This window comes from Pygoscelis adeliae, unplaced genomic scaffold (genome assembly GCF_000699105.1).
Source record: "Pygoscelis adeliae isolate BGI_AS28 unplaced genomic scaffold, ASM69910v1 Scaffold71, whole genome shotgun sequence".
Taxonomy (NCBI): domain Eukaryota; kingdom Metazoa; phylum Chordata; class Aves; order Sphenisciformes; family Spheniscidae; genus Pygoscelis; species Pygoscelis adeliae.
In genome coordinates this window covers 8,236,475-8,249,594 of record NW_008824356.1, presented here as the reverse complement: position 1 = coordinate 8,249,594, position 13,120 = coordinate 8,236,475, and the positions used below count along the sequence as shown (strand labels likewise).

General features: G+C 35.3%; 1 protein-coding gene across 1 annotated transcript in view; it reads left to right on the top strand.

Annotated features, from left to right (window-relative positions):
- CEP128 (centrosomal protein 128kDa) overlaps positions 1-13,120 on the top strand; it is a 132,088-nt gene that overhangs the window by 115,772 nt on the left and 3,196 nt on the right. Inside the window, exons 21-24 of the mRNA XM_009319514.1 lie at positions 5,467-5,544; positions 7,469-7,582; positions 8,630-8,644; positions 11,261-11,369. Coding sequence (XP_009317789.1) covers positions 5,467-5,544; positions 7,469-7,582; positions 8,630-8,644; positions 11,261-11,369 — 316 coding nt within the window. The remainder of the gene's footprint in view (positions 1-5,466; positions 5,545-7,468; positions 7,583-8,629; positions 8,645-11,260; positions 11,370-13,120) is intronic.

Here is a 13,120-nt window from a genome sequence, read left to right as displayed (position 1 = left end):
TATATTTTTCTGCAGTTCATAAATAAAATACTTTAGCAAAATATGTTAGGTAGTATATACCATAAGTTTAAAATATTTATGGTTTAATTTGGTGCTGGACCAAGAAGAGAGATTGAGGGGTGTTACAATTCTGGGGTTATTTCCTGTGAGGAAGGATTTTATTTCTGAAGGGGTAGGGGAGTTGTTGGTGTTCAAAGTGAAAAACTTTGGGACATGTGTCCATCAGATCTGTGAGATACTAGGATGACTGCTGAACATTAGGATTCAGTATTTTGTTTCACATATAGTTAAGTTTGGATTGCTTGGTGTCTGTTGTCTCTCATATATTTCCCAGCCTTAGAAACACACATGCAGACCAGTACCAGGGACTACTCTGGGAAGAAGTAGCAAACATTGCATCTCGTCATAAATTAATGGAGTGGAGAATCAATGCTTTGATGAACATAAGGCCATTGTAAATGAAGCATGAAATATGAATGAATACTGCTTTACTGTGGTAAAAGTGAAATGGTTGATTCTTATAGGAGGGAAACATTAGAGATTGATAGATACCTCTAGGCAATTTTACTTTCAAGTGGAGATGTATAGTAGCATTTGGAAAAAAAAAAAGGTATATTATAGCTATGAAAACATTTCTACACTATAATCTGTGAAAAACACTGTAAACGCAATATGTAGGCCTCCTGTCTGATTGCATCCTGAAAATATGAAGAAGAATCCATTTATACATTCATTATTAATATATACCCGCAGGTTCTGTAATTCTTTTCTGGTAAAGAACCAGATATGTTACAGGAAAAATAATTTTTTTTTCCTTATAAAATCTTCTTAGGTGAATTTTGCAAGTAAAAAAACCTGATTGCAAATGAAGTTACACATTAAAATACAAGACTTCTTATGAAGATAATACAATAAATTTTAATTCTGGTCCAAACACGGCTAGCTAAGTGTGACATCTACTTAACTTCCTTTCTCATTGTTGTGGTTTAACCTCAGTCAGCAACTGAGTACCACACAGCCACTCGCTCGCTCCTCCCCCCCCGGCCGGTGGGATGGGGGAGAGAATTGGAAGTGAGAAAAACTCGTGGGTTGAGATAAAAGCAGTTTAATAATTGAAATAAAATAATAATAGCAATAATAAAATGTAATAATAATAATATGCAAAGCAAGTGATGCACAGTGCAATTGCTCACCACCCGCTGACCGATGCCCAGCCAGTCCCCGAGCAGCAGCCCCCCCCCGGCCGGTTTTCCCAAGTTTATCCTGGCTGTGCCCCCTCCCAGCTTCTTGTGCACCTCCAGCCTTCTCAGTCGGTAGAGCATGGGAAGCTGAAAAGTCCTTGACTAGTGTAAGCACTACCTAGCAACAACTAAAACATCAGCATGTTATCAACATTGTTCTGGTCCTAAATCCAAAACACAGCACTGTACCAGCTACTAGGAAGGAAATTAACACTATCCCTGCCAAAATCAGGGCACTCATGGAGCAGGCGAGAAAGAAGAAAGTACTCTTTTCTTGTTAGAAGAAATAACCTTTATTAATTCTGACTTTGTGTTTTGCAAAACTGATTTGCCCTACTTTATTCACTGGAAGTCAGCACAAGTATGCACCTTTCTGTCCTTCCAGGCTTTTTCCAGCATTTGCCATGGTCAGTTGTCAACGTTGCAATTAAGGACTTTTTTGTACTGGGTGTCCTCAGTGCTGCCCATTTCAGGAAGTGATTTACCTATCTTTCAGGCATAACTTCATATATTTAGTCTTGTATAATTCCTGTACATTTGTTAAAATCTGACAGAATTAATGTGTTAGTATAAAAGAAAAGCAAAAATACTCATTTTGGGTTCATACCTAAACTATCTCCACTTTATTTTCCCTGCCTCATTTCTATTTTCTTGTTCTTGCTAAATGACTAAAGAATCTTTGTTTTACTCTGTTTCAGTTTTGACAGTTCTTCCTGTACTTCTTGAAATCTAAAATATCCTTCCTTGCTGGTCAATCCTTTTACCCCATTTTGTAGGCTTCTTACTCCTCCTATTGTTCTTGAAGCAACAATTCATCCAACCCTCTCATAAAATTCTTTCCCCTTACCTGTGATAATGGAGTTGTTATTGTTCTAGCGCCTTTGACTGCAATGTATTCTTGTTTTCTTCTGCACTGTGTGAAGAGTAGAAATTATCCTGGAAAAAAGGGCCAGATTTGGGAATTCCCAAATATTCTTCTACTGCATCTTGCATTCCTACTGCAGAATGTAAGAGTGGGATAAGACAGCCCTTTTTTAGCTGAGCATACAATCTAAGGGTAAAAGTTTATTCCTGGATGGTGGGAGATATTGTTTTAACCTCATTAGTCTCAGAAGGAAAAAGAACCCAAATATCTGGAAAACTGATTTAACCGGGTGGTTGTTTTATAAGTCCTAATATCATCAGCATATTAACTGCCAGTACAAATTTTTCCTAATTACAGAAAATTAGAGAAATACATTTACATACATAATATTTTTGCATATATATAATTACAGAAACAGAAAAAACAGTCTCGCGTCCACTGCCTAATTTAGTTTATTAGGACTGAATATTGGTTACAAGTTCAGTGTTGTGAGATGCAAATGAATCCCGTTGTTTTCAAACTTGACCTTCATTTGTTATGGAAAGCATATTTCTTACCATCTTAAAAACTGAATCTTTGGAACTGTTAGGAAAGATGTAGACAACAAGACAGACATCATTGTTTCAAAATTGATGGTGTGTCTGCACTTAGGTTACTCTGTCAGTTCTGGTTCTGCACTCCTCACTCCCCTTCTCCATCTTAAAAAACACAGAACTTAGAGAGGCTACACAAGACATAAGAACAATCAAAGGTATGAAACCTCTTCCATGTGAGGAACAACTAAGTACACTACGACTCTTCAGCCTGAAAAAGGTATGGATGGTGTCCTGGTTTCGGCTGGGATAGAGTTAATTTTCTTCCTAGTACCTGGTACAGTGCTGTGTTTTCGATTTAGCATGAGAATAATGTTTGGATAACACCGATGTTGTAGTTGCTGCTAAGTAGTGCTTACCCTAGTGAAGGACTTTTCAGCTTCTCATGCCCTGCCAGCGAGAAGCTGGGAACGGGCACAGCCAGGACAGCTGACCCAAACTGCCCAAAGGGATATTCCATACCATATGATGTCATGCTCAGTATATAAACTGGGGGGAGTTGGCAGGGGGGCGGCGACCGCTGCTCGGGGGCTGGCTGAGCATCGGTCAGTGGGTGGTGAGCAATTGCATTGTGCATCACTTGCTTTGTATGTCCTTTTCTGTCCTATTAAACTGTCTTTATCTCAACCCACAAATTTTACTGGTTTTTTTTCGATTCTCATCCCCATCCCACTGGGGGGGGGGAGTGACCGAATGGCTGTGTGGTGTTTACCTGCCTGCCGGGTTAAACCACAACAGACGGGAAAGATTGCAAGAGGTCTTTAAAATGGGAAGTTGCAGAGAGAAGATGAATAGAGAGTGGTTGTACACTCTCTCCTATAATATATGAATGAGAAAGCACATAATTAAGCTGGCAAGTGGTTGTTTCAAGGCAAAACGTGATGGCTTTTTATACATTATTTTATTGTAATCTTTTTGTATATTATGTTATTGTAATTTGCAATATTGCTTATAAATTATAGGAGCAATGGCTTGTTTAGTTCATTGTGCAGGTAACTGCTTGTCTACATAATTAATAGCAGCATGTAAGAAAAGATTTGTGGTCACTAGACAGTCATGGTAGCAGTATAAATAATTTTAATAATACTGCTATTAATGTATTATAATATATAAATATCTAATATGTTATGTGGCTTTATATATGTACAATATATTGTATATAATGCTATTTAATATATTACTAAATTATTAATGTACCTATTACATTGATATTACAATATATAATATCCATTCTATTTGTAATAAAATATTAATATAACAATATTGATATTATCTAAGCTGCCTGCTCACATGAGTGTTCATTTCATTGCTGTTTCTCCCATTTCAGTTTTTTAATAATTTTTCATGTGATTGATTTTTAACTAAAGCAATATACTTATGACCTATGCTTTTAAAGAAACACATTCTTCTCTAAGGAATTAGCTTACACGGATATACACTTTTTTATAACAATGAAGCCTGTAGATAGTTCTTTCCGTATTAATCATTGGTAAAGTATTTTTGTTGTTTGCTAATACTACTGATGTTTCATGGTTTGTTATACCTAGCATAGTACACTATTACAGTCTTGACTCATTGGGTTGCTTTTGAAGATTGTCAGGGAGCTTTATGTAATACAAAACATAGCTTTTTGGAGCAGACTGCACTTGTGCTGAGAGGTCCCACCGATTTTTCTTATCCTGGTGTGATTGAAAGTTTTAGTTTCTTCAGGTCTTAGGTCTGGGATCTAAATGGGATGTTTTTCATGTTGGTCAGATTGAGAGTTTCCAAGACTAGGAAAGAGAGCTTTTGTAGTTAAGGGCAAGTTAACTCAGTTTGCACAGACTTTGCAGCATAACAATACTTGACTTCAGGATTGATGAATTTTATTTGTTGTATAGATTTTTGCTTTAAAGGGCCGGGGCAGTAATGTGGTTAATAAAGACCATTATTGGTAGGTTGCATACCAGGTTAACAGAACTTTAGCCAAAGAAGTGTCATTTATAGAATTGTGGAGGAAATACCAACTGTTGTTCAGAAAGTACAAACAGTATTGTTTCTGATTGCTCTTCAGCAAATAGAGGGGCAGCCTTTGAGATGTTCCAGAGGCATCTGCCTTATGGGGCATGACTGCTCTTTATGCATGACCAACCAACTTCACCTGTGCACAAAACCCAAAACATGATACTCATTTTCTTCAGTTCTTTGCATCTTGCTACAGACTAGATTTTTTGTGTCACGGGTGTGGATATGAAATCTTGTTGTTGAGTCCAACCCTAACTCTCTGCAGAGTGGTAATTCATCTTTCAGCAGTACATACCATATGTCTAAACCAGAAATATGAAATTTGATTGTTCTATTTTTAGTTAAGTGCTACCTGCCCATATTTGTATTTGCAAAAAAAAAAAGACGTTTCTACTATGTGTTTAACTACAAAGATATAAACATTATGAGTATATATTTATATTTTTCTTAAATGTACTTTACTCCCTGAAGTGCAATAAAAGAAAATTTCATTCTGAAGGCTACATAAACTCCAAAATTGTAAATAAATATTGTTCTGCTCAATAAACTGGTAACTATTCATGGAGATTCAAATTAAGGAAACTGTGCTGTGTGGTTTCTTTTGTCTTTTTTCCTTAACAGCCTGTACTGTTGACCTGTTCAATTTACAGACACATACATACCTATAAACCTGTTTCCATACATGTAATAGGTTTTTAATGTTTGAAATGGCTGAAAGAATTGATTAATTTTTTTATGTTTTATAATGTGTTCTGTTCTTTAGAGTACTCGAGTAGCTTTAGACCATCTGGAGTCTGTTCCTGAGAAACTGAGCCTGTTAGAAGATTTCAAAGATATTGGAGTGAGAAAGATTTCATTTGACTCTTTCAGTAGTTCTAAAAAATTTTTGTTAATTAATGTCCTGTGCATATGTATAGAAAATTGGTTAATAAGATATTTAAAATTACATATGTACATATTATACAGACAAAAACACACAGAAATTTATTTTCATGTTTATACAGATTCTTTTGAGGTTATAAATTTAGTCCTAATTAGTAACACTGCTGAGGTGCTCCATAATGTAAGCAAACATTGGTAACTGGGTACAATAGATGAAGTCCTAATTACTGGTTCAGAATATTTGTAATGAGTGGTGAACTCTGATATTACTTGTTAAAAAATGAAAATTTTGTAATGAAATATATTATGCTAGTTATTTCAATATTTAAAGTAATGAGTGAAAATAGGTGAGCTTTATGGCTTTTTTTCTTTTTTTTGTTTTGACATAATGCCAATAATTGTCACTTATTTCCCCAGTATCACTATCAAATCAAGGTATGTTTGTTTGGACACAGTGGGACATATAGACAGCAGTGGTGGAATACTGTCAAGAGTGATAAGCCTCAGATTAGATCTTCAGTGGCTAAGTGGTTAAACCACTGTATTATTATTACTTTCCATACATGAAGTTGGTGGTTTACTAAAAAAGAATTTGGAACCTCATTGCACAATATTAATTTTAAATCAGTATTAAATCACAGATCAACAAATGCATAACGATTTGCTTTTTATTTGCTAAGAATTACTCATCCTGAGGTAGTCATAAACATTTCAAAACATACTTGTTTGGAACATTGTTTATTCTAAGTGTTCTTGCATGAGGTCATGTATTAATAATTGTACATTATTTTATCGCTGTCATCAACAGAGATAGGAACACAAATGCTGATTGAAATCTTTGGGTTTTTTTAAGAAAAATATTGTTGAGATGTATAGTTCTAATTTCACATTCCAGGTATCCCCAAAAGAGCTTTTTGCTCTGACAGAGGTTGACATTTGCCTTCTGTTTCCGATGGTTCCGCACTGCTAAAGGAAAAATTCTGCTCTCAGCTAGGCAAAACAGAAGCTTGAATGTGGGGTTTCTACAATCTCCTTCACACTTGCACTCTCTTGCTTAACGTTACTATGAAATGACGTTGTCATTTTCTGGTTTGCTGTAGTTATCACTTAGCCAGCATTCGTGAGACTGGAACCCGAATTCTTCGGTTTAATTTGAGCTCTGTCCTTCTCCCTGATGCTCAGTTTTTTAAAGACTGTTTTCTTAAGATGAGTCCCTACCAACAACTGTGTATTGTTTAATAAATAAATTATTATTCAAGAGAGCTAAGCTTTATACCTTAGCTGAGAATCATGTCAGTTTGGAGTTTCATTAATTCTTCTATTTGAAAATAATACATTGGATTTTTTGTACAATAGCATATTTTACTCTCAGGTGGTATGCATGAATGAAGTATTTCAAAGCCATTCATTGCTTTCCACTGCTAGCAAGTTCTTCCCTCAGTGTTTTCATAGGAAGGGAGAAGGAGAGAGAAAGTAAATTTTTGATAATGCCTCACAAGTTGTCTGGTAGTTGTATTCATTCAAGTGAATCATTAGCTAGTTCAGTGAGAAGCGTTATGTTTTCTTATTTGAAAATACTGTTTAGTCCATATCCTTAGAACACTTTTTTTCTTCAAGTGCTTGTTTCTACAGTATTGTAATGAATTTTTCACCATTACAGAATTTCTTTGTTAGAAGGTGTGATATTACTGAATTTTGGAGTTACAAGAAATCATTCACCAGTTAAGGATGAGGCTGTTTACATTTTAACCTATCTTCATTTTAACATTACTTTTCTGTACTGAACATGATGCTTTCGTATGGTCTCTGTATTTCAACCTCTGAAAGTTAGTAATTAATAATTCACATTATGAAATCATTTAGATCTTTCAATGTATTTCTAGGAGTCCCATTGCCGAAGGGAGATGATTGAGGAAAGGTATACGAAGTATAAAGAAATAGTGAGTTCTCTACAGCAACAACTGGAAGATTCAAATCAAAAAGTCCAACAATTCAAGGTATGTCTGTGTACTCCACTTCTGTTTCCTGATTACTTTCAATCAGCAACGTAAGATTATTTGATGTGTTTTAACTCCTAGTATAAACACAGACTAAAATAACACGTGAATGTTTCTGTTTTATGTAGCTGCCGTGGCTGATGTAAAATTTGATGACAGAAGTGTTGTCTTCATTGTAAAGTGCTGTGGATACTTTCCAAAAATCTTTAAAATTTCACAGAAAAATGTCTTACTGTGTCTTACTACTCTGAAGTGTTTACCTGCTTTGTCAAATTGCTTTCTACAGCAATTTTTTTATTGGTTTGTTCAATTTTCCCTTGTCCTTTCATGTTAAAGATAAATATAGAAAACTGTTTCCTCCATTAGAAGGATGATTAATTTGTAGATCATGTATAATGATTTTTCAGTAGCTGATCTTTGCATTCTTTACAGAAGATACTCTATAATGTCTGTTTCATACATAAATGAAAGCCAGGCAGACAGAGGGGAAGTGATTTGCTAAAGGTCGCTCAGCGAACTGATAGCAGGGCTAAGCATAATTTCCTAACTCCCTGCAATACAAATCCAGTGCTCCTGTTTTAGAAACATTGCCTGTAATGAGTTCACCTTTCCAATTGTTAACACGCTTTCTTTCTCTTCATATTAGCTTGTTCATTGTCATATCACTTCTCACTGAGTGCCATTGTGGTAGCAGCTTACTTCGGCAGAATTACAATTTCTTATGGACGTGGTTGAAATAAATGATCAGAACTGAAGAATCATGCTAGTATTTCTGCAACTTACCACAACCAAATCAAGATTCTTTGGCAATGAATCTTACCAGTGTCTCTAAGCAGTTGAGCTCAAAATCTAGGATCACACACCATGTATCAAAAAACTTTAAGCTGTTTGTGTTCCGAACCTCCTCCATAGCGCTCTTCCTTCTGTAAAATGAGGACTTACTTACCAGTAGGTCTTTTAAAAAGTGGAAAAGGTAAAATAAATACAGAGTATTTTAGCTTAGTAAGTTGCTGTTGTAAGAAGAAGGTATTAAGCTGCTTGAAAAAGCCATCTTGTTCTTCTGTAAGAAAGAATTGAAAGGAAGAAACAGGGCAGATTCACTTTCAGTCTGTTGCTAATTATAATCTTTGTTTCTTGAATTTCTCTTGCCTTTACACAGGAGTTACTAATTCAGTAGCCACTGAAATTTGGAAAAATTTTAAAAGCTAAGTGGAATGCAATCAGCTGATGGTAGAATATAATATTACACTAAGTTGACTGAACTGACTGAGCTCGCATGATTTGAACTCTATATTCAGAATCCAGTATAAAGCTGATTCCAAAACAATATTTCCTCTTTCTTTAGACAACAGAGAGCAATTAAGGGCTTCCATTTAGTCAGGCATAATCGGGTTTTTGCATGACATACAGTACTCTTTGCTCTAACGGCTGTTACAAATAGAACAGAATGTTCAAAAACAAGAAACAGGTGCTAATCTGATTTTAGTGATCAGGCTAGCTTAGTCTAAAAAAACCCTTTGTAATGCTTGCCTTTCTTACACTCCCTTGGAACTAACTCAAATGCATTGTTGTTTAATTTTTTTTATTTTACTATTTGTCAATTGGGAGTCTGTAAAATTGATTGGTGGAAGAGTGTAGGCTTGAGGACATCAAAGTTCATTCTTTCCGATAGTTTTGATTCATGCTCTGTACACAACGTAGTGCTTCTGCTATACAAAGTACAGATATTTGGTAGGTGATAAGAAAATGCATGTTTTAAAAAAGGGAGTTCTTGTAAAATTTTTACTTTGACCATTTTAGATAAAATTACTTGTTCAATTAATCTTTCTCCTCTGTTACGATATTCTTTCTAGCCTTCCTAGTAATACACTTCTTTCAGCTTGCTTGCCAACGTTAATCTCAGACAGGCATTATCTAATCCTGTGACCTAGCCTCTTTTCATTTTAAGGAGCAAAAATGAAACGAAAATTGAATGTTCCCCTAAAAGAAGTTATTTTTATTCCTTTCTTATGATTTCATTTGTCCCCACTCAATCCTCCTACTCTGTAGTCTCGTCAGATGGCTGTAAAATACCTGTTGCTTAGAAGCCCAGGAAAATCATAATTGCTATTTGTATGTTTTAAAATGTAACATTTCGAGTAATAAAGGAGGCCAGAGGCTGGCAGAATACCATCAAGTACAACAATCGTGATTTTTCAACTAAGAAAGGCTGAGTGATAGTAGATAAAGAAGAAATTGGGGGGGAAAGAAAGTAAATATAATGTATAAAAATAAAATAAATAATAGAGAATACCAACTGAAGCAAAATCAAAAGAGAAAGCTAGAGGAAAACTAAAGATAACTGTTATGATTGATAGATGCCAATATTTTAGGACAGTTTCCCTGCCATGAACAACCGACCATCTAGTCAAACACAGCATACAGATGTAATTGTAAATGAAGCACGTGAGAAAAGGCACATTCTGTAAGTTAAAACTTCTGTAAAGAGAAAGTCATTTTGTATTGCAGATGCTGGTAGAAGCACCTTGCTTGTTTAAAAGCTCTGTTCTAAGATAGCATTTCTGGAAGCAGAATGAAAAGACAAAAACTTTTTTTTATTCTTTAAAAGTTGGTGTTGTGCTATGTATATATTAAGTCTCTCATCGGCACATGAGGGGATTAATATGTATAATTCCTATTAGCCTTAATAGAAGTAAATCCCTCTTCAGTGATGGGACAAAAGCTTATTGTATCTCTAAATTAATGTTGCATTTTATTTTGTTTTCTGTTTAGTTTTCAAATCTTAGCATCAGCATGAATGATAAATTGTAAGATGTTTTAACAAAATTCCCTGAGGCTGTTTATGATAAGAATTCAGTAGCAAAATTGAGTGTTTTATGAACTGATGCATTTGTGCATTATTATCTCTTCTCATTTCAAGAAACTGAGTAATTTGGGTACCAAGCCAAGCTTTTAATCTTATTTTGGAAGGTATTGCAACTGGGGACTACTTGCTGCAATGCTAAGAAAGATTTACGGAGATTTTTGTTTAAATGGCCTTTTTAAAATGATCTTCTTTTTTTAGCTTATAGACCAAATGACTTTACTCAGCAAAAAGCTATGCTGTATGGGTCTAACCATAAATAGTAACGTTGTGCCTCAGACTTTATTAAATGGTTTAAAAAAAAAATGGAAAAGCAACTTCAGGTATTTTGATATGAGAAATCAATGAGTTTGAGTTTCCTCAGTGGCAGGGAAAATGGATTTAATTTTTATTATTACTTACTTGTGGAACTCCAGTGAATTAATGTGGAACATTCATTGATGAGGAATTCATCATTCACTGATGTCTGCCCTGCCACTATGCTTTGTCCTGAACTGTGGATGTGATGTAAACAAGAAAGAGAACATTTTTACAACTTACTGTAGTGACAAAAACTTGCAGTGCTCCCAGTGCTTTTCTCAAGGCAAAGCAGTTTTTTGCAGAGGTTTTATAGTGATGAAATGGGCATGAAATTCATAAGCAAGTTAATTTGAACCTAGCTGCAATACTGAGAATTCTGAGAATTCATATCATTATTTTCCAGCATGTGTGAAATCACAGCATATACCTGTATGTGTGCTACTGTATGTTTTTTGTTAAAGTTTACAGCTGCTTGATATTAACAGATAAAAATTATTTTTATTTGGCCGCCATAGGATGTGAAAATGGATGCTGAAATTTCTGATATAGAAGTGGCTGCTCCCACTTCTAGTTGGCAAACTCAAAACAGCTTTTTGTCCAGCTCACCGCTCTCAGATTCAGGTTGTAAGTATTGTTTCACAGAAAAAATCTACAAGTAATGCATTTTACTCTTTTAAAGCTGTTTTACTTGAGAGAGTAAGACACTCTACTTTTCGACAAAAAAATGCTAGAACCGTCTAGCAGTCTTCCTGTGTTTTAGCTTGGATGGATGCCTTTGTCTAGGAAGTACTTCATTACATCTCACTGATAGTTGTGTGTTTCTTTTTAACTGGGACATACAATATATTTTGTTTGTCATCCAAACCTATGCCAAAAAAAGGGCTGCACTTGGATTCTGAATCTCTGCATGAAGAATCATACCTGTGTAAGCTGCGTTATCTTTTCAGGGACCAGAGAGACATCCTCAGCCAAGGATCCTTTCCCAGATCTTTCATTTGTACCAGTTAGTCTCATGCTTGTGTAGCAGTTTAACAGTGAAAGTTGAATTCACTAGTTCTGCTTCTACTTCAATAGTTGTTTTTAACTATTTTTTCTATCCCCTAGTGCATATACAACTTGTGGTCATGCAAGGTCATGGGATCTGTGATACAGCTCAGAACTGCTGAGCAAAAGATAGGACATATTAGATCTTTATCTGGTACAGGCACACCTTTGCGTGAATGTCAAAACTAACAAAAAAAAAAAGTTTTTTAAGGTTTTTTTTGAGCATATCAGCACATGGATATCAGAATACTTTTCTTTAGAAGGATATCACCTTCCATTTCTTTTCAATATAGCCAGTTTGTGTACTGGGAATCCATTCAGTAAGTTGCATTGTGTAATGGAAAGTCCTATTTCAGGCTTCATTGTGCTTTCAAACCTTTGCATCTTAGTGTGAGTGCTGCAGTACATTACTGCTCACCAGTAAGTCCTGAGTCGATCTGATGAGGTTAAAAAGAATTGGTTTCTTTTCCTTTCAGAATCTGTGGATTGCGATTAATACCTTTTTGCAGAGCATACTGAATAATAATAGTGGAAATAAAGCGTAAAAGCAAATGCCTCCATCTCATCTATACTTCAGGAACAGTTTCCCCTGACTCAGAGTTGTTTTTCCATTTTCCCTAACCTCATCCCTGTCAAAGCCTTGCAAGTCAAAGTACAGCTCAGCCTCATTGGGTTGTAGAAAAGAAAGAACCCATACCTTGCAGGCATGTTGGACTAGATGACCTCCAGCAGTCCCTTCCAATCTCAACAACTCTGTGATTCCACTGCAAAAACCTGCTGAAATGTAAAGATGCAGCATAAATGTTCCTAAAATATTGTATTATCTTTATATTGCTTAACCTGAATGGAACTTGCTAGAACTTTGTTACTTTAGTACTTTTTAATCGCTTTTAGGCAGTTGTCTGAGAAATAGAATCCATGTTATCTGAATACCAATCTGATGAACCAGTTCTGGGTATTTATTCTCTGATTCAACTGGTTTTTACCAGCGCTAAGCTTTCTGGAGGTAAAAAAATAAGTGATGAATGAAAGACAGTAGTGATTCAATGTTGATCATTATGAAATATTTGCAAAGTCTTCAGCATGTGAGGAGGGCTCTTTTTGAAACCATGTTCAGGCATGGCTGCGGGACTTTTTTTTTTCTTGCTTAAAACTTTTAGGGAGGTATTTTCCACATCATAAATTAAGCTGATCTTCATATTTCATATTTTCCAAATCCCAGAATGGTGCTGAGAGTGTTTTTAGTTTTGTTCTTTTGCCCAGATGGTAAAGAGCTATTTAAAAAAAAATTTTTTTTTTTTTAAAAAGCAAACAAGTAAGAAAACAGTGAA